This window comes from Ciconia boyciana, chromosome 6 (genome assembly GCF_034638445.1).
Source record: "Ciconia boyciana chromosome 6, ASM3463844v1, whole genome shotgun sequence".
Lineage (NCBI taxonomy): Eukaryota > Metazoa > Chordata > Aves > Ciconiiformes > Ciconiidae > Ciconia > Ciconia boyciana.
In genome coordinates this window covers 43,735,968-43,758,085 of record NC_132939.1, presented here as the reverse complement: position 1 = coordinate 43,758,085, position 22,118 = coordinate 43,735,968, and the positions used below count along the sequence as shown (strand labels likewise).

The 22,118-nt window shown below is 38.2% G+C and overlaps 1 protein-coding gene across 9 annotated transcripts; it reads left to right on the top strand.

Moving 5' to 3' along the window:
* Nucleotides 1–61: 61 nt before the first annotated feature.
* On the top strand, nt 62–21,023 carry MBIP (MAP3K12 binding inhibitory protein 1). Of its 9 annotated transcripts, none has more exons than XR_012043093.1 (11): nt 64–243; nt 4,540–4,659; nt 6,385–6,606; nt 6,715–6,811; nt 8,276–8,341; nt 10,059–10,211; nt 12,746–12,843; nt 14,181–14,219; nt 15,378–16,236; nt 16,591–16,752; nt 18,944–21,023. XR_012043093.1 is itself a non-coding variant. In XM_072865358.1 (9 exons), exons 1-9 carry the CDS (start codon nt 124–126, stop codon nt 15,486–15,488), a joined length of 1,023 nt encoding a protein of 340 aa, XP_072721459.1. In that variant the 5' UTR covers nt 63–123; the 3' UTR covers nt 15,489–16,480. The 9 variants fall into 9 exon arrangements, 7 of the variants coding, with proteins under 7 accessions (XP_072721464.1, XP_072721463.1, XP_072721462.1 ...); XR_012043094.1 differs by lacking the exon at nt 18,944–21,023 and adding an exon at nt 17,566–17,658; XM_072865358.1 differs by lacking the exons at nt 16,591–16,752; nt 18,944–21,023 and having other exon boundaries at nt 63–243; nt 15,381–16,480.
* Nucleotides 21,024–22,118: the final 1,095 nt, after the last annotated feature.

The following is a 22,118-nucleotide window of genomic DNA, read 5'->3' as shown; positions in this document are numbered from 1 at the left end:
TTGGCTGCCGCGCCTGTCCATCAGCTCGCGGAGGCGGGGCCGGCGGGCACGGCCATCCCAGGAGTTCGTCATCGCGGAGCGACGGCGGGGACGTCGCTGGCGGCCGCGGCTCGGCCCAGTGTCATGGCGGCGGCGCCCAGTCCGCTGCCGCCCGGCGGCCGCCCTCTGGAGATCGGCGCCGACCCTGCGGCCTCGGAGGTAGCGAGCAGCGCCCTGCGCTCCCTGGTCGGGCTGGCGGGGCAGGTGAGTGCGGGGCGGGCGGAGGAGGAGGCCTGGGGCAGGGCTGGCCTGGGCGCCGCGGGCCTTGCACAGTGCCCGGCTCGCCTCGCCTTAGGGCCCGGGCAGGGCCTGCTCCTGCTTCTCCCGGCCTGTGGGGCCCTTCTGGGCTCCAGGGATAAAGTACGGCGCCGGAGAGGAAAGAAGCCTGCCACAAGCAAGGGAGCGGCCTCGCCTCTGGAGGTTGTGCACGCCTGCCTGCGGGACCGGCGAAACTCCTGTCAGGACGGGGGGCTGGCGGTGCCGACCGCATCCCTCCTGGCGTGGGCAGCCCCAGGGTGCGTGGCCTGCTGCTGCGTCTCATAGTCGTGGCCGTGCCTTTGCTTCTTAGTGACGGGACGTCTCAAGTCACTCTGTAGTTTGATGGGTGATCTCTCCCATGAGGAGCTGCAGTCTGGCTAATTGCTGTGTCTTAACAATTAATGATTCCGAATTGAAAAGCTACTAAAGATTACTGTATGTTAACTCAAAAGAAATGATCAGGAGCTTGAAGTTCGCCTTGCTTTGGTAATAACGTGCTATGAAGCACACAGTGCATCTCAGTGGGTCAGAATTTTTAAAGCAGCTTTGCTCTGTGGTACTTAAGTTGAAACACCTACTTTAGGTTTAGTAATGGCTATGAATTATTTAACAGATATTACGGTAGTGGTGGGAGGCCCTTATGAGGAGAAGGGTTTAGTAACAACTTAATTATTACCATAAATAATTTACAGATTAACTTCTTTTCCACTGTGAGAGCATATACGTAGTTCTGTGAAGGCAGTAGAAGCACACTCTTGCTTCTGAAATTAGACAGCAGTTTGAAGGTTTGGGGCCAGATGATGAGCGGTATCTGCGGGAGGTAATATAACTTATACATGTTTATGTTACAAAAATACTCAGAAATGGACTCTGTTAGATACAGAGGCAGTTTAGTAATAGCTGCTGACTGATCTGAAATTATTTTTTAGAGCATTTCACCTCTCATCTGAATAGAATTGTGTATTATATTTGCTTCTCACCTCAAAGTTTGCTAGTAATTGTCTCCATTTTCAAACAAAACTCATCCCAAATTAAGGGCCTGAAAATTCAGGCCCTGACTAGTCAGAGTCTCAGTTTTTCTGTCTTTAAAGTGATTAAAAACTACCCTAGCTTTTGCACAGGAGTGCAGTGCTAAACAACTTGATGATCATACACTGCTGATTCATAGGATTCCTGAGACAGAAAAACTATTTATGTATTGAGGATGAAATATCACATTATTTTTCCTGGTGAAAATTCTAAATGTAATCAGTGAAGAACTAGTGACTGTCATTTTATCAAGATGTGATGCTGTCATTCATACTGTCGTTCTTACAATGTTAACCTGAGTGAAAAGTTGAACTCTTGCATTTTATAAGAAACACAAAGAATAAAGGAAAAGTTTCCTAAGCTCTTAAATAGGATGCTCATCACAAGTTTACTTAATTGTTTTCAAAACTACATTAAATACCCTAGTTTCTCTCTCTTCTTCTGTAGCTTACTTGTTCTCTGAAGTTTGCTCTGCCTAGCATGTCACTGGAGAGAGCTTAGTGATTTTTTTTTTTTTTAACAATATTTGGGTGTGCACAATTGCAAGAGACTAGTTTAGAGTTGCTACATCCCCTCACCAGAGTTACAGCAGTTGTGGTGCAGAGTAAAATTGTCTTCATTGGCTTTTGGAGTGTATTCTTTCCATGACACCAAACCCATTTTAAAGTGCACTGCACTGAACTATGAGTAGGGGTCTGGTTGCTCCATCTTAGTTGAGAAGGCCCTTTTAATTGCACAGTCATGATTCTTTCTACTTGTTGAGTTACACTCTTGTCTGCCAGCACTTGAGTTCTGATAGATTTAACTGTGGTGTTTTAGCAGCTTACTGACTCTAGCAATCCATCTTGCATTTTTGACTGAAACTACTGATTCCCCATTTCCCTTTTATAGAGATGAGTGAACATATGCCGGATCATTAGCTGTCACAGTTTGTGATATGTCATAGTAGTTTAAGTTGGATTTATGCTAGCAGGTTGGACTGTAAACAGGAATATTTCCGGCACAGGAGTTTTTTTACTAGAGCAATCACTTGCAGCACAGTGACTAGGAGGACATCTGGGGATAACAACTCTTAAAACCAATATGACTGATCGTCAAAAGTTCTTTAAAGCCCACGTGACAGTCAGTGTCTTTCATAAAACAATTTAAAAGGGCTGAATTGACTTATGATCCTGTAAATTGCTGCAGAATAGGCTGTGGACTTGTAAATATACAAAGGCTTTGAAGTTACCAAATCACAGAATTTATAAACCTGTTTGTCACAGTTCTTATAGGTAGAAGGATGTGAAATATTGGGAAAACTAATTCTATTGTACTAGAAACATGTTTGGATGCAGGAGGGGTTTATTCTTTACTTATATTTAAAAACAGGGTCTATGAGTTTAAAATATCACTGGCCTCTACATTATTCTAGCTCAGAAGCTCTACTGCTTTTTATATTGAACCACCTGGACGGGAGTCACATGCTACGATATGAAGGCACACATCAGCTGATTCTTTTCGAACAAGGAGGCTTATTAGGAAATTGCAGTAGGACTCCTATTTTGTTCCATTACGATGACTTACATCTACGCCTTTTTTACCCTGTCAATGAACTGTAACGTAGTGTATAACAGATGTTACTCTAGAAACTTTGGGAAGAAGTACGTGCTTCAGATGATCACATATGCACAGTGGCTTAATTCTTAAAGTACACTTTTATTCTTAGTAAATTCTAAATACATTCTTGATTTTGTAAGGTGTTCAAAACTGGTAATTCCTAAAACATTACTTTTCTTACATCTTATGTGGTTTAAGTGCTAAACAGGAATAACCATTTATGTGAGAATTATCTAAAATACATTATATATCTAGTCAGACCATCTCCTTTGCTATGTAATTTGAAATCTAACACTGGATTTAACAAGGCTGTTCTTTGACTAAAGAAGGAAGGCTTAAGCTTATAGTTCTTTACATACAAAATTGTGATAACGCTGGCGTTTAAAACGAATGTAGAACAACTTAGTATCCACTGCTTTGCCTTCAGAGTGATGGAGGCGTTCTTGTGTTTAGTTCTTGTGTTAAAGGTCACTTTTATCATCTGCCTGAGGTCTCTTTTTCTTTCTCCTTTTTTTTCTTTTTTTAAAAGGAGCGAGATGTAGACGTACAAATATACATATGACTTGGGAATTCTGTGTCTCAAACAGAGTACCTATAGGTCCTCTTGATTTTAAAAAAAGAGTTTTATCTGTAGATAGAATTTGGGGAGTCACTTACGGGTTGCTTGGTTGGAGAGCAACGTACTTGGCTTTGGGAAATGAAAGTGCTCGTTACGTCAAGATCTTGAGACGAGCTTTAGTGTAACAAAAATGGCAAAGGTAGGTGTGAAAGTGTGTAGTTCATTAGTGATTATTAACAATCAGCTTTGTATTAGAAAGTGAAAGTTTATTTTTAGCTTATAGAAGATACAGAGCTCCTTTAAATAAAACTTCAGATTCACTATGTGTGTTTCTCTATTGCTTTGGGAGTTAAATATTTCAGTTCCTTGGCAAAGAGCATAGACTATGGCAATTGTTATTTTGATCTGAATGCATATAAAGGGAAATAGTGTGACTTGGAAATGAGTTTGATACTGGTGCTGTGTAGTCTAGAGTTTGTTTAACCTCGAGATTTTTTTAAAGATTTATTTTTTTAAACACTTGTTTTTAATATAAAGCCTCCTTTGGATTAGCAGCAAGTAAAAATTTCAAGAAGGTGGCATGGTGAAGTATCAAGACCTTGGTCATACAGTCATATATAGCCTTGCAAATCTCAGAATAAAATACATGAACTTACAGGAGACTGCCATCCTGGGTGCATGTTTCTTCCTACCGATGGTTCTATCATCTGTTAAAGGAAAAGATTTGAGTGATTAACATGAACAGTATGTTTTTGTACAATAGTTAATTGAATTGAGAATTGACTAAAGTTAAAGATCAAATTAATACAATGAAAGTGTGATAAGGTTGTAAGGAACTTTTAATTTCTGAATATACTATACAAATACTAGCTTACTTTGAAAATGACAGCTGCTTGAATTATAATTAATGTCAAACCTCTCCAATGTCCTCATAAAAATAGGGTCTATATGAAAACGAGCATAATTGTTGTCCTGTAGAAGTCTTGCATATTTTTGTGACGTTAATACAACATAACAACATAATTTTTTGTTGTGTTTGTTTTGTCCTCTTGAAGCTTAACCTTGGAGACGATATTGTAAAAGTTGTAATCGATTGGAGCAAGCTTCAGAGCACATCAGCACTTCAGCCAACATTGCTCTTTAGTGCACTTCAGCAGCATATTTTATGTTTGCAGGTAAATATTTCATTGGACACATTCGACTTGACAAAAGTGTTCAACAACTGAATGTAGTTATATTATCTAAACTGTAAAATTTCAGTCGTTTTGATCTTATATTGCTATGTCCAACAAAAAAAGAATGCAAAAGTATTATATGCTTGGGATTCCAGTATGCTTCATAGGTACTCACACTTACAGATTTTTCAGGTTAGTGGTGGGAATAGCCACTGTAGGTGAGCAGGCTGAATAAATGCAGCCTCATTGATTTCTAGACTTGCATTGTAAATGTGATACATTTCCATCTATGGTGGGTTATAATTAAGCAATAAGACACGGCAGGTGTGTGTCATGCTATGATAATGATTCCATGCGTTGGGTGAGTTTTGAGGCTCATGGAGTGCTTTCAGTGGTTCAAGAAGTGGCATTATCCCAGCATGACACATCCTGGAGTGTCTTACTGCAATTAAATATATTTTCAGCGTAGGTTTTTTTTTTTTTTAAAGAGTAATTTCTTTGACATTAATGTCTTATCTTGCCAAGTAGCCAGTCACCATTACTGTCATTTCTTTTAACTATTTGAAACTTTCCAACCCTGCCAAAAGTACGTGTAATTTAGTTGCATGGCAGGGAGGGTGAGCAGTTCGTCAGCTGGTAACTGAACAGTGTTTTGACCTTGATAGTTCATCTGTAAAAGGTGGGGATTTGAATACCAGTTTTTTGCTTTGGCTAGTTCATGAATTATTTCAAGTGTGTAGTACTGAGAGGGTGAAAAAGGAAGTTCCTGTATTTGCTTGTCTGTAGGTAAAAGAAAGACCCTTTATGTTTTCCAGACAACCACCAAATCTTTGGTGTGATAAACAAAAAGAGAAAATATGCAAGATAAAAGCAAATAGAAATTGCATCCAACTGTAAGACAGCTGCAAGTAGGAATTTGATTCCATTGCAGGAAATGTGACTGGTAAAAATCATGTTGTCTTTAAAAAAAAAAAAAAAAATTCTAGAGGGAAAATAAGCAGTGAAATTCAGACTAGATGAAACTGGTAAAAATTTAAAAAGGCGATATGACATATATATGTACTGAGGTTTTGTTATTACATCTTGTGTAAGAGTTATTGCAGTAGAATAATAAGCATTTATTTTTGCTGCTACAAATGTCAGTGCATTCTCTCATTTAATTTCATGACCTAAGTAGATAATCAACCGTGTCAAGAAAAGCATGTGTTCAGGATAACACCTATATATTTCATGTCTGTGTTCTCTCATTCACTTGGGCAACTGCAGTTTCAAGTGGAGAATGTAGTGCTGTGGTGATAAAGTAAAGGCTTTACAGTGTGAAAGCATTGGCTTTCAAGTTAAGGAGGAAAAATACTAAGCCTTACTGTTCTGAGTAGACATTGAATGACATGTTAATTAAGTGGCATTGGTGCCAACGATTGAAGCTTTGATTTAGCTAGTAACAGACGAGTAGCAGGCAGATTTTCACAGAAATTTGGGAATTTTCCTATACAAACCTGTAAGAGGCACAGGTCAAAAAGGCCAGAATCATGGTGTGCACAGTATTTGGAACTATAGCTTTTTTCTTTTTTTTTTTTTTAATTTTATTACTGTGTTCCATCAGAGGCAGATGTTGTAATTCCTGAAATTATTTCAGTTGGTCTGTTTTAGAAATTGTAGTAGTACTTGGCTTTTTGCTTTTTGGCTTTTTTTTTTTAACCCTAACGTACTGTTTTCTTCATTCAGCCTCTTTTAGAAAAACTGCAGACACTGATTAAAGAGGAAAATACAGGCCATGTTGAACCTGCAGGTAAAACAGAAGGCCAAACTTGTGAAACAAGTTTAGATGTTTATGATGGTAACCATCAGACTGAAGAAAAGTATGCAAGTTATGACTTGGGAGATCTGAAGGATACTCATATTAATTTTGATCCAGAGGTGGTCCAAATAAAAGCTGGAAAAGCAGAAGTAAGTGATTTACCTAAATTAAAAAAAAAAAAAAAAAGAAAAAGACCTTTCTGAATTTTAAATTTAAAGAATGAAATAGATATATGCCATCATGTTTATTACCTGCAGATTGACAGGCGGATATCAGCCTTCATCGAGAGGAAACAAGCTGAGATCAATGAAAATAATGTCAGGGAATTTTGCAATGTTATTGATTGTAATCAAGGTAACTGGCTAGCCAGACTTTAATCTTCATAGCAATTTAAGTTGTTTTTTTTATTTTTCAAAAGTACTGTTCTATATTTAAAACAGAACTTTATTTTAAGAGTAACTTTGTTTTAAAGTTAAGAACTTGCATGTGCACTGCAGATGTTGTCGGATAGACAAAAAAAAGAAAGTAGTCACTGGACAACAATGTTTAATGCATCCCATACAGAAAGATTATAGCTATTACTGTGTTCATTTTAAGAACTGCGATCTTAAATCAGATAATTTTGTAGCTATTGTTCCCAATGTTTTAGCTAGATGTTCCTTCTGAAGTCAACGGAATAGCAATATTCAGAAATGTCTTGTGAATTGCATATTCAAATTGAAGTTAATTTAATGCTAGTTAAATTACAAAGAAGTATTTTTTGCAATCAATTTGAATTACTAGCTACTTAGAATAACTTTTTTCTTTCAACATTAGTCACGCTATTGGTGTTTTTAATGCACCAACTGGCACAATTGACTGTATCTGTAACCAAACAATCTTAAATCCATCTGGTAGGCTGGATCCCATTAGCACGATCAGTAACTGTGTAACCAAATGCATCTTAAAAGTGAAGACACTTTTATATACATAAGTAGTACGGAGACGTTTTCTAAGTACCTGTGAACCCAGATGTGCATTGTCTCTGTGATGTACTTATGCTTTTAGAGATCAAAGCTTATTGTTCCGTAAGCTTTATAGGAAGAGAGTTTAACTCCTTGAATATTAGTTGGAAGGAAAATGACATCTGAAGTCTCTGAGAATATGCTAGATAGTAAAATACTGATTCCTAAAATTGTTAATTACGTACAGAAGAAATGATGATAAGGCTTTCCTTTGTATGTTCACGCATAATAGAATATGTGTAAGCTTTGTTGTATGTGAACAGAGATTAAAATATAAACATTAGAATAAACTAAGATGGTCTGTACTGTAGGTTTTTATGCTTAAACAAATTAAAGAAGTCACAGGCATCAGAATAAATGCAGGAAGGTGAGAAGAATGCTGTTGAGTAAACTAGACCAGCCTAAAAATAGGAGAACAGTTTCAAAAAAGGACATTAAAACAGAGTAACAGTGGTAAGCAGGGAAAAGGCTTCTGTACAGGAAGAAAGAAATAAATTGCAGAGAAACGCAGGGAAAAGTAAGAATCAAATAAAATGTAAATTGGAAGAAATTTGGTCCTGATCGAATAAACTTTTAGATATATGGGTGCATACATTTATGTGACTTATCCAATTAAAACCAGTAGGTCCATGCAAGTGTGTGAAAGTTAATGAGCAAGTATTTATAGAAGGAGTGAAGTATTTCTGATGTTTTTATTGTATGAAAAATGTTAATTAAATTTCTTAAAAGCCTCAAAGCTGATGATGGTTAGAATATTTTAAATTATAAATACATAATTATGACCTCACTTTTTATATTACTATTATTTATTTAGAAAATAGCTGTGCCAGAACAGATGCAATTTTCACACCCTATCCTGGATTTAAAAGCCATATAAAGGGTAAGCAACTATTTTAATACCCATTTATTAAGTGTTCAGATAGAATAGCAGTGGTGAATTTTTGACTTAAAAACTTTTTATAGAATGCTCAAAAAATGCAAACTTAACATATTGATTTTTGACTCTAATTAATACTTGTACATCTTTGCTTACTTCTCCAGGGTTTTCAGTCCCATAACTGCTTCATTAAGCTGATGGTTATGCACTAAACACCAAAACAAAGTAGCCTGTTTTCATTGTCTGAAAGGAAAGATGCAAAAGATAAAGCAGGACAGAGAAGCTGAGCAATTCTTAGCTTTTCTTCTAAGGTGAAACCAGCAGTCCAGTTAATTTTATTTAATCTCAATTCCTTATCTTCTATTTTTCATTAGTTGGTGTAAGTATATTGAATTAGAAAATAGTTTTGGGACATAGTGGAAGTTCTGAGACGTAGATTTATGGGAATTGACAAGCTGGGGAACAAGCTTGCCACTGCACTACATTTTGGAAAGTAGTAAATAGGGTAGAAATGATTGGCCAACGGAAGTTATGTGTAAAAGATTGCTTGTCCATCTGCTGCTCTCTAGGTGTACACAAGTTGCTCTGTGTTTAAAAACAAACAAACAAAATCTCCAATATGAGAATGAAAGTAACCCTCTCTTCCATTTTTGACAGTGGTAGTATTCAGTTATCCACTTGCTATTGGTTCTAGAAACCAATTCATTATTCTGAATTCTAGAATTCAGAATAATACTGTGAAGCATGATGATAGGTATAAGCATTAAAAGGTCTAGTGAGCTAAGAGGGAGATGGGCAAGTGAGTTTGAGTTTAGAATCTTTCACTAAGAACCCGTTTCGTAGGGGTCACTTTTTTAAACTGAGTGCTAGTTTATAACTTGGATGGTAGCGTATTACAGGAAAAAAGAAAAGGTTGCACTTCAAGTAAGTAGAAACCAAACAGTTCATAACTGAAATGTGAGTAACACTTAGAAAGGAACTGGAAGTAAACAGCATAAACTGGAGCAAGAATGTAACATGTGGCCTTCATGAGGTACTGTGTAAGAAGATGTGTGCTTCAGTGTCTGGAGTTGCCAACATAGTCTTTAAGTCAGCAGTACACTGCAGTAGTCCTATCAGGAAGGACTTGAGAAATGATCGTGATTTAAAGAGAAATTACCAAAATCTTCTGATGAAGACATAATTCAGCAGGGGGGAAAGATAGACCTGGAAGCAGCTGAAGAGTCATTAAAGCTGTTACCCGAGTAACAAAAATTAGAAGAGAACTTCCTTGCTGAGATTTGTAACGGTTCTTCTAGTTGTATACCTCCCCTCATCTTCATGTATTTATGATGCTTCCTGTAATATTAGGTCTAGCCTCTTCTCTGCATTCACAGCAGCTCACATGTGCAACTGCTGACATAGATATTGGGTTTTCTGCTATTTATCAGCAGCTGATGACAAATTCTTGGTACTGCCATTCTACATGAATGTATGAGTAATTCTTTTACTTTGCATATGTAAAGTCCTAGGTTTTTGTTTAGTTTAGTTACTCATGCAAAAATAGGAAAATACTTTTACTTGAACCTTTGATCTTAGTGTGTGTGGGACCCTTCACATAAGAGACTGGTGTGAAATTGATTTAACACAGGTTTTCATATTTTAATATTTTGATTGTTTTAGTTAGATGTACTTTGTGTTTCATGTGCCTATATGTTAAATTTGTGTTCTCTTTACCTAGTTTCTAGGGTAGTAAATACATATGGACCTCAGACTAGATCTGAAGGAGCACATGGGTCCAGTCACAAAGCCAGTGTACCCATTCATGATTGTGGAAATCAAGCTGTTGAGGAGAGACTGCAAAACATTGAAGCACACTTACGGTTACAAACAGGTTTGTATCATGTTTTAATTTTGACATTGATGTGCCGGTTTGTACTACAGTTATCATTGCGGTAGTAAAACTGGGCAAGTTTATAAATCTGTGACTGTAAAAACAGTGGATAGATCCACTGAAGGGTTTAGTCACCCCAAGTACTACAGTCTAATCTTTAGGTTCTTATGCCCCAAATGGAGCCCAGATTTATGCCCAAATTAGGATGCTGAGTTAGTAAATCTACACTTGATGTGGTGGCAAACGAGGGAGAGGCACTTCAGAATGGGATTTAAAACCATCTGGAATATTTAGAGGCAGGGGTTCTCCATAGCCAGTGGAGTCCTTCTGCCTTGACCCACTGAACAGGAAAAGCTGAGGTTAGGACTCATTTCTGCTTCATGGACACCATGTGGGGATAGGATGAACCCAAAAGACAACCTGAAACCTTTTCCTAAAGGTGGATGTTTCTTGAAATACAGTTAGATGAGAAGCTTATTTCCCAGAATGTGGAAGCTCATTGTCAATACTTCTGTTTAGCCATGCAAACATGAGTCCATACCTTTCACTAAAATAAATGCCATAGCCACCAGGCTACTGACTTTTTTTTAAGTAGTTGTTTCCCTCACCCCAGCTCTGGTTTTCTACAATATAAATCAATGAGGCACTTATCAAGGAGGAATCTGTATATTTCCTGAAAAATGTTTTCAAAACAGAACAGAAGCCCAGATCTTCACCTAATCAAGTGAATGTTCTACACATCACACTGCAGACACACACTGACTTTTTTTTGTCTTCTGAATGCTGAATAGATGCCAATCTATTCTCTAGGAATATGGTAAACATTGTCTGGATTACTAGATTACTGTGAATGCATACTGGATCAAAGTCCCCTGGTGACAAGGAGAGTAGAATACTCCTAGATACTGTTGAGGCAGCAGTCAGAGCTTGATGCTTAGCTGTATAGCTGTCTCAAAAGTAAGATGTTTTTTGTGCAGAGAAATAGAATTTGCAAATGGCTGGCCAGCATTAAGGTTACAATGTGTAGTAGCTTTAGAGTTTATGCATATTGGATATAATGATTGGGGGTAGCTAAAGAGGGGCCCTTGCTTCCAGGTTGTGCCTATAACAGGTGGCATAATTTTGTTTGAAGGAACAGGTCAGCTAAACTACAGTATAGGGGAAGAGGATGAAAGTGTACAATTCCAGCTCAACTCTTTGCAAAATCAGCATTCCTGGGGAAGGTCTCAAGATTATTTGTTACTTACCCCAGCAGCTGTGCAACAACTATTCATCTGAGCAGGTAACCTGCCTCAGCTACCTGCTCACCAGTTTTAGTTTCTGATGACTGAAAGAGTTGTCCTTGACTCACCTGCTGTTTTTCAGAACAGCTTCTTCTTCTACTGCTTTTTTCCCTTTACATTAAGAGACAGCAATATTAAGAAGAGTGAGAAGTTATCTGATTTAATTAGTAGCTGCTGAGTGATAAGTAGAGAGCAGAACTGAAGGAGGGAAGCTACCCGCATAACTGTCTGTCTGAATTGAGGAAATGACAAAAAAATGACAGAGAGATGAATGACAAAAAAAACCCATTAGTGCTTATTTCAGTAGTTTGTGGAATAGAATTGTCTTACCTAATGGATCTAGAAATAAATGGAAACAGGTGGCAAGAGAAGAAGTAAAAGCTTGCTAAGGCCTTGGTTGTCACTACTGTTCAGAACCACACTATCATTTTAATTGGGATATCCAATAGTTAGTTGTGATAAACAGTGACTTCAGTTTATAGAATACTATGTAGCATAAATAAGATGCTTTTTAAGGCTGATGTTTTGATCAGTTCTGTTCTTACATGGAGAAACAAGCCCAAGCTGCTATAGTACAAGTGCAAACAGCACATGGGTTGAGGTGGGGTTTTTTGTTGCTGCTGTTTTTTGTGGTGTTTGTGGGTTTTGTTCTTTTTTTGTTTGTTTGTTTGGGTTTTTTGGGGGCGGGGGTTGTTTGGTTGTTTTTTTTTTCCAAAGCTCTGTTATTCCATTCCACACACACATTCCCCACCTCTGCTTCTCCCATCTGTGGCCAGGCAAACGCTGTTCTTTGTCAAGCGCAACTCATATCTGTCCTCCAACCTCTGATGCTCGGAGGAGATAGGTTTCCTTCAGAACAGTCTTAGATACCAATGCTGAATTTGTGTGTGGTCTGCCATCCCATCTGCTCCCTCCTGATGCTGCTGTCAGCTTTGAAGTGGTAACATTTGGTGTGTGACCAATGTATTGTAAAAGTGATCATTAGTTGTTCCAGGGACCTTGTCAGACATGTTTCAGCCACCTGCATAAAGTTGTCTATTGCCTTCACTGACTGCACTGGCTTATCAATCAGGTTTTACCCTGAATTATATTAATTACCCTTCCTTTTTATTATCCCATCCACTCATTTTGTTTCAGCTACTGGTTGATAGCTGGACTTGAAGAATTCACCTGTAAAACTTGCAATCTTTAGTTTAAAAAGTTATTCAAGCGCTTTTCCTGATTTCTTTGTATTTGTACTGGTGTATTTAGGTGGTCCTGTACCAAGAGACATTTATCAGAGAATTAAGAAGCTTGAAGATAAAATCCTTGAGCTGGAAGGACTGTCTCCTGAATATTTTCAATCTGTAGTAAGAAATTCTCTCAACTTCTTTTAGCATCCTAAGTGCATTTGGGACTTTTGTGCTTAAATCTTTGATGTAGAGGTGAAAATCTAAGGAGTTAGAAGGCAGACAACTCTGGCTTGGTGTAATGGTTGCATTTCATGTGGGCCATCTATATAAGTTCATATTTCTACCTAATTTCTCATTTGAAAGTAAATAGTATTTGTTGGGGAAGAAAATTGCAGACACCTGAGCTTAACTAATTTGTAAGAAATGCATTATTATAGAGGTTGGATTTCTCCCCCCTTGCCCCCGCCTTAAAATCTGAAATGTTTCTAATGACAAGAAAATTGACTAAAGTTTTGATCTCAATACAAATCATTAATGGCTTAAATCAGCTGAAATCCTTTGGGCTTCTGCACATGATCTGATTACTAAAGATCAGCTATGTGAAATAACTGTTCCAATAGGATGAGAGAGTAAACCCTTTAAAAATTGTTTCATGTGATTCTATGATTTAGATTTCTTTGTTGCTAGTTCTCAGTCAGAGTTCTGTCTCTTTCTGAATAGTAAACCTTACCCTTCATTCACCAAAGGAGATTAGGAGAACATTAGAGAACATTAGTTGTAACTACATCAGGCTCTGCTTGGCTATAGAAATTTCTTGTCTGTTATCTTGCTCTTACTTCTTCCCCACGTAACAGTAAGAATGCCTCTTTTACTGTTGATCATATTTTAATTTGTATCTTCTCCCTTGAGAGCAGCCAAAGAAGGTCAGCCAATAGCGATATTATAAATTTTTGTTTCATTTTTTTGTTTGTGTTGGAGACCAATAAAGTCCCTTATAAGGCTATTTCTTCAAGTTTTTGGAAACTAGAAGTTAAAACATATACTTTCATAAGCTGAAATTTCCATGGCAAGTGCTTTAGGATCTTCTCTAGAATGGCGATCTGGGAAAAATTTGTGATGGTGGCAATAGTAGTGTTGTGCAGGAATTAGATTTCTTTTTTCCCCCTGAAGTTTTGCATAAATATTGGTGTGGATACAGGATAATTTTAGGGAGAAAAATATTGACAGTTTCAAAAGCTGGATATTGATCTTGGTTTTGTCTGAAGGAAGCTTCAGTTAAGTTGATAGTTGTTGGCTCCCAAGCGTGGAGAAGCTTCAACAGCTTCTGACTGCTCTCCAGTAGTATTTCTCGTGATCCAAAGTACACTTAATTATAAAAAGATTTCTTTAATCCATGGAATGGCAGTCACTGTTCTTTCTGTACTTTAAAGAGTCTTGTCAATGTTGTTACAGAATTACTTGTGGTCCTCTGTCAGTGCAACATTAAGTCTGTTTTGATTATGTCTTTTCTTTAGAGCTGTTCTGGCAAGAGGAGAAAGGTTCAACCTCCCCACGTAAGTCCTGTTAACTTTTGTTTACCTTAAGTTTAGCATGTTTTGAGTGAAAAGTAATCAGAAGTTCTACATCTAACATCTAACTTCTCAGAAATAGCTGCATCAGTATTGGATAGCTTGCTGGCAAAGAAAGGGTGGGAAGGAGAAAGAAAGTTAATGGGTGTCACAATGAAATGAGTCTTCTAAGAGTCTATTCTAGGGTAGGTTAGATAGTGTTTTCACCAGTCAGAAGGATGATAGAATAAAACAAATCTGTAATGATGTTAATCAAGCTAGGGATAACAAGCAATTTGTGAATTCTGATCAGCCTCCTAGTAATGGCTTGTGGTTTTGTGTTGTGGTTTGGTGGTTTTTGTTGTTTTTTTTGTGTGTGTGTTGTTTTATTCACTTTATCAGTTTATGAAGAGACAATAAAAGTAGAAATGGCTGGCTTGGCAAAAGTGTTGCAGAAAGACCTGACGTATAGCAGATATTAACCTAAGTCAGTAAGACTTGCTGTTTTCACATAAGGGAATGCATTAACAGTGTACCTTAGGCCACAAGAGAGAATTTCTCATCAGTGCAAGTGAGACCGTAGCTGGAACACTGTCTGCTACTAGCCATCACACTTGGAGACAGATGGACTGGGGAGAATGCTTAGAATGGGATGTAGGCCACCTGAGGCTTGAGGAGGTAGGCTTGTTTACATGAGAAAAAAAAATCCTCCATAGGGTGAAATATTTTTATAAAAAGGATGATGACCGGTTCTTTGTGTAAGAAGAGATAAAAAAAATTGTCAGGCTAAGTGGGCACAGAGGAGATTGATGTTGGGCAATAGGAAAAAAATCCTTCAGTTGTAAAGCCAGGTTCTACAAGATCTAGATAGTCTTATCCAGTGTTTTACTATCAAAGGATTTTTGTTTTTTTAAGAACAGGTTAAACAAGCATCTAACGGAAGTAGCATGGATATATTGATCTATGATGAGGACTGTCAGTTTCTTCTAAGTTTACATTCTTTTTCTTTCAAGTTTAAATAGCCATAGACTAGATTCAAACAATTCTGCAAAAGTCTTTCTATCATTTAGTGCAATATGCAGTGACCTCAAGTATCAAGTGCTAGGCCACTTCTCTAGCAATTACAAGATGTAAATGATTGTGGTTTTTATTTTGTTCTTTTAGCAGAACTATTCATTGGCTGAACTTGATGAAAAGATCAATGCTATAAAACAGGCATTACTGAGGAAAACAAAAGAAAGCAAGTCCAAGGAGGCTGAGCGGCTTCTTCGATAAAAAAAAAAAAATGTTTTCAGAATCCTCATCACACTTTACACATACCTAAACCATAGACCTGAGTAGTGTTTATTGGGGTGACTTTAGCAATGAAAACAAAGCATGCATATAAGCTCCTTTTGGATGATCTTGAAAGCTTGCTTTCAGAAGAACTCATTTAAAAACAGTCTTATTAATGAAATAGTTACTTTAAAATGAAGAATGTTTTAGGAATAGCATTCTAATAATCCATTCCCTTCTGTTATAAAGGAGGATTGCAGCATTGTTTGTATGTGGAAAGTCTTAACCCACATACAAAAGCTACATTTCACATGTAATTCTTAATGATTGAGTATTCAGAAGGGCTATCTTTTGAATACTTTGCATGTAAGTAGTTTGCATAGACTTGTGAAATAAAATGAAATACTTATAAGTAAACTGTCTTAGGGAAAAAAAATACAAGAAAACTTGCAGTATGCATGCTTATCTGCATTTATTTAATATTTGTCACTGTTTCCACAGCTGTTAGAAATGCAGCAAATTGCATTTCTGTTTGAAAGATGGTTATGGAAGTCCTATATGTGTAAATAGACACACCTGTTCTTCACTTCCTCAGTGGCCTGTAGGAATTCAAACTTCATACCCTGCTAACAAACTTAATATATTCTAAAGCCCACTCCAGGGGAGGTTTTGAGGAACATGCCAGCAGGCACCAGCTTCCCTTCGTTCCATATGCATGCTTACATGACTTCTGAAGCATGGATGCTGGGTACGTAGTTTAATTTAAAGTCAGACCTTTGGCCACACACTGAAGTGTGATTTTGTTTGTTTTGTTTTTTTTTAAATAAACCATTTTCTATTTATACCAGTTCTTTAGTTTCTTTGCCGTCTCTGTCTTTATTCCAGTTTAGAAGAAAAGTAGCTGTTACAAAGGGAGTCTTTTATGTTAACTGCTCTGCTTGGAGCAGTCATACCATTGATGTCCCTGTATCAGTCCCTGTGACAGGTGTTATGAGCAGTACTGACTTGACAGAGTCTTGCACTTTGAAGAATAGTAGGCATTTTCTGTAATTCATCTAGACTAACATTTGTTGTAGTAACTGCACCTAATGCTTCTCTGAAGGTGAACCAGCAGCAGTGGGAGACAAAGCTGCTTGAGCTCTGGTCCTAGCTCCAGGAAAGAAGACAGTATGATAGTTACCTGTTCAGATGCTTAATGTCCACCCAGGAAGAGATTAACCCAAGCAGTCATGAGTGCCTTGTATACGACATTGGATACAAAGAGGTACTTTTGCAGTTGAAGACTGTGACCTGCCTGTGTGTAGGACCATTACTCAGATTGTATGCTACGTGTCAGTACAGTGTCCTACAGAGACTACTTTCATTATGTGAAGTGTTGCCATTGTTGAAAATCCTAACAGCTCATATTATGAGTGGTATTTTGGTGAGGCAGCATAGTGAGCTGCAACTTTTACCTCAAGTAGATAAGCTTTACTTGCTGTCTGCAAAACATTTCTCTTTTTTTTTTACTGCGTCCCAAGAGCCATAGCTCAAAAGAGTACAATGTGGATATAATTGGGCCTAGCACCACACACTTCACACAGTAGTACTTGAAATGTCGAGTGGTGGGAGGTGGCTGTTACAACTGGGGACAGGAAGGATGACCACAGGGATTTAGCTTTTATAAAGCAGTAGCCTCATGTGCATTGTAATTCAAGTACTGGTGGGACATGCTGGCTAAGCCTACTGCATTTGCACTATGCAATTTTCTCTAGAAAATTCTGGAGTGAAGCCCTAGAAGATATTAACCTGTGGCAGATACCTAGGTCTGAAAGATTTGTCTAATATTAAATTATTTGTTGTTAGTTTACATTAAAACAAGTGCATATGTACATATATATATACACAGAAAAAAAAATACTTCAATCCTCATCTGGGATCAGTTCTTGGAATAAATTGCAAACACTGCTGATTTCCTCAAGGCAGACTGGTTACAAAAAGACTGCATTAGCAGTTTCAAAGTGGCTTTTTTTCTAGTGAATTGCCTGCTACTTGAAAGATCTCTTGCCATGGGATTCTCCTTCTCCTTTTTCTCAAGATGGCAGCAACATAGCAGTTAAGGGTTGAAAGCATAATGAAGATGCATTGTAACAAGACAATAGCTAAGGAGACAGCAGAAGTACTCTGGATGGTAATTTATTAGCCCTATATACTTTATCAAATAAATGCTACAGATACACTTGAAAAATGTCAAGGTATTCATCTTGCTTTGTTATTAGACCTTTGCCATTCTTTGGTTTCAAGTTGTTAATTTCTTGTACACTTAATGCCAGTGTGCATGTACTATAAAAATTCATTGGAAAGAGATTCTCTGCTGTGAGTTGCACGTTAAAAGTAGTTGCAGATTTCAGACAGCTGCCAAGCTGTTGGAAGTTTCCCTTCCTCTGCTATATGACTTTTATGCATAGAGGGATGCGGGAACAGGACATTGTTCCTGGTATTCAGCGCTACTGGTCTTACCAGTTTATCCTTCCTTGCCTTTTGTCTCTTTGGGCTTTACCTTCTACAACTAACTTCCACTATAAGGACTATTTCTGCAGAAAAGAGATGTGCTACCCAATGCACTGCACCCCCATAATAAAGGGGATGCAGAACAGACCTCTTACACTACCTGTTTTCCAGAGCTACCAATTAAGCTGTTTTTCCTCTGCACCTGAAACACTGCAGTGCTGATAGGTGGGGCTGCAGTAGCTGAGGGAGTCTGAAAGGTAGCCACAAATGAAGCAAAAGCAGAGGATGCGTTTACTGTTGTTGGCAGGTCTCAACACCTCAACCGAGACCTTTTTACTGATGTTGGGCTGATCTACCCTCCCTTTCCTCCAAAAGGACACACAAAAGCGTTCTTAAGAACAGAACTTCATTTCTTTGTTAAACACCATCTTTTCCTTCTCTACTTGCAGCTAGAGCTAGCAGTACAGTATAACACTGAGGATACCTTCCCTCATACAATGTTTTCCTCTTGGGCTGCTCCTGGCATCCAGAAAGGCTGCCTCCATTTCCCACCATTGATGTCTTTCACGTGTCTTTGATGTCTCTTTTGTGTTCTCAGTGCTGTTACCTAAAATGTTTTGCAACAGGCAGCTTGATGTTAAACACTTCACCTAACCCAATGTAGCATGACAGCGTGCCCTTAAAACATGAAAGGGAATTAACTGTAATAAAGCCATTTTAAGATAAAAATGTCTTAAGGCAAGAAGAGTCCTAGAACAATAGCAAGACACAAAAGGGGATTGGTGTTCCAAAAGGACCTTTTTCATTGCAATAAGGCAGATTTTCTAATGGCAAAACACCAAACCAACTCATATGAATACTGAGAGCACTTAGCGATGATCAGCTAGGGCTTAAGGCACTAGAAGGAAGCAGCTCTTCCAGTTGACGATCCCAGGCTTGACTAAGCCTCTACGTTTATTTTGCAGAGAAGTACAATGGCCTGAGCATTGCAAGGAGATGACACAGTTCTTCAGATAAAGACTCTTGAAGTGAAGACGGAAGTGGGAATTCAATAAGTTTATCCCAGCATTACTGGCTGTCTCTCTTTGGTATTAGAGCTCTAGCAGAACTGTGCTGATGTTTGCTGAATTTGGGGGAAAGAGTAGAACAAAACAGTCCTCCCTCATGCTCCGAGAAAGAGGAGAGAACACAGCTGGGCAAGTGCAAATTCCAGTGTAACAAGAAGCACTGCTGTGGCTGCTGCTACTACAGCAACATTTCTCGCTCGGCAAAAGGCCAGGTTTGAACCTGAACTGGACAAAGGAGTGGTTTGGACATGTGTGCTCACTCCAGAGAATAATTTACTGAATAGATAAAACTATACAGAAGCATTTTTGTAGGTTGCTTAAGTGATCCAGTTCACCATACGTAATCCCATTAATGTTAAAGGTTTGCCTGTGAAAGGACACTAGCGCTTTTGGGGAAACAGCTTCTGCAGCATAGCGAGGGCAACAACTATTGTACGGCGACAAGCATCCTGTGTGGCCGTTGGTCCAGAGCTCTTCAACTTGCAATCAATTTGAGAAAACTATTGCTGCTGGTTTTCCTGCAAGATGGTATCTTAGTCCGTGAGCAAGCACACTGCAATAAAGATAATAAATGTGGAGCAGATTCTTCATTAAATTAGGCTCACAAGCCAAGTATGCTGTTTGTTAAAAGTCCATCTCACCTTCAACATGTGGACATCTGAGAGGGTGTCCCAGCTCCACTTTTCCCCACCACAGTCAGTAGTGGAAATCCTATTGACATTAGTCATGCAAGAATGGCATAGCTGGATTCTGGGATTTGTTACTGGAGTCACACAAGAGTATGAAAACTGATTCTGTTTTAGGACTACCCTAATTTGGTAGTAGCCAAAAGCTACCTGCGTTTGGATTACGCAATGGTAATTTTGTATAGAAAATTTCCCTGTTGAGGAATTCTTGCATTGAACATAACTGCAACCCATTGCAGGATGGTATATCACAAAGTTCAGATGAAATTCTGTGAACATTTCCCACACATGTCCAATCTATATATATTAAAATTGCATGTAGTTACAAATAGCGTTGCTTAATTAACTTACCCAGAGAAGGTTTACCATTGTTCTAGTGTACAGCTATTCCACATTATCAACACCAACAAGCTTATTCTGCTGTAAACTGGCTGTAAAAGAGAGAATGACCATGGTATGTCCCGCTGGAGAGAGATTACAAAGCATTCCAGGCTGTCAAGGCTCTTGGCTGAGCTGCATCTCTTCTGTCCTGATGTTTTCAAGATGCATGCCTTGAAGGAAATGCTTAAAATCTCTGTAGCCAACCAAGAAATTAAAGGATAGGCTTCCACTGCAAGAAGTCAAGACAGACTCGTATCCCAGCTGTAATACATAAAATTTCACAGATAAAAGGAGGCATTCTGTCATCTTATTTATGCTTACCTGAGAGGTGATGCAGAGATCTTTCAAGGTTTTGCCAGAGTCCAATAGCCTGTGCTTCACACTTCACCTCAGTTATTAAGGGCTTCCAGTTACAAGATAAAAAAAAAATCCTACAGCACTGTAAATTTGGCATTAATGATCTGACAAAGATGTCTAAGAGCATCACTTTTAAGCCAAGAACATTTGTCTCCCTTAGGAATGCTTCACGTTGCTGTTTAGCACCTTGCATGAGAGATGTAGTAAAACATTGGAGCTTGTGTTACTGTGCAGTTCTGCAATGTGTGCATGATCGGTTTCTTTGCTTCAAGCTCCCCTGAGTAGGGAGCGATTCATCTCTAGGAGGCTAATTTCTTACAGTTGAGTGCAGGATTTTAATAAATAAACCCAAAAGTGAAGTGCCCTTTTGAACAGCCCTCGTATCAGCAGGTAATATCAGTAATTTAGGAAACTCAAACCATTCACCATTCCACCCAATGTATTGTGATCAGTGCTGGATTTTTAATTTTTTTTAAATACATCATAAGTTTTCTCTTTTGTTTTAATTAAGACCTTATAACACCACTGAGAAATTTTAACCCCAGAATGCCAAAGATGCATTATTTGAAGGAGAAGTAGTCAAAATACTGAATAAAAGTACACTTTTGATTTATGAGTTTACAAATCATTTGCACCAGTGAGAACAAACAAAACATTTTCTACAATAACACATGCTGAACCATCCTCTCCTGAATGAAGACATGGGGAGGGGGCTTTGAAGAGGAAAAAAAGTCTCCAGAAAGTTTCCCTTGCAGATACCTTTTCCCTTCCCCCATAAAAGCAAGTGTTTCTCCTAACCCTTCCTGCTGAAGACTTGCTGAGTACTTCAGGCTTCTGTAGCCGTAGGAATCTCACTACCTTGATTTCAGCTGTGCTATAACATGAACCCGTATAATCATCTCACAATTGCTTTTATCTCAAAGCATGGCAGAAAGTGGCTGAAAACTACCTGCAGCCCTGCAGGTTGCTGAGGATCCAGGCAACCTGTCCAAAAGCATTGGGCTACACATTGCCTTTGCTGCCAGCATTGCTCTAGCCCAGGTAACGCATTCTTATGGCTAGGAATAGGATTTGCTGTCCTGGCGGATAATCTATCCCACCCAAGAGCAGTAAGACCCAACTCAAGTGGTCTCCAGCAGATGAGTGTTCTTTCATTGCTTCCTAGGATATATGGATTTGATTTCTTCCGACTCCGAGGGCTACCTGATGGAGGAGAGGTGGTAGAAAGTCTAATGATAGAGAAATAAGAAAAAAGAAAAGCACATTTAAACAACTACCTCTGTAGATCTTCTAATGAAACTGCCTTGTCATGGACAAAACACTTAGAAGTAACAATGAAAAGAATAGACATTGTTTGAAGCTATTATTTAGAAATCATCTAAATTTTTAAAGGTTAATTAGTGTAATTTACCCATCTTGGTTATTAAAAAGGGTTATACATGAACAATAAACGTAAGAGTTCAATCCATTTTATTTCCACAGTTGATTCATCCACATCTGTTTAGCTTTTTATGACCATCTAATTGATTTGTAGAATTCTGTCCAGTACAGATGGGCTACTGTTCATGACTACTTTCATACCATTTATATTACCGTTGCTCTGATTTTTATTCAAGGCCAAACAGAGGGGAATATAAGAGTGTGATGTT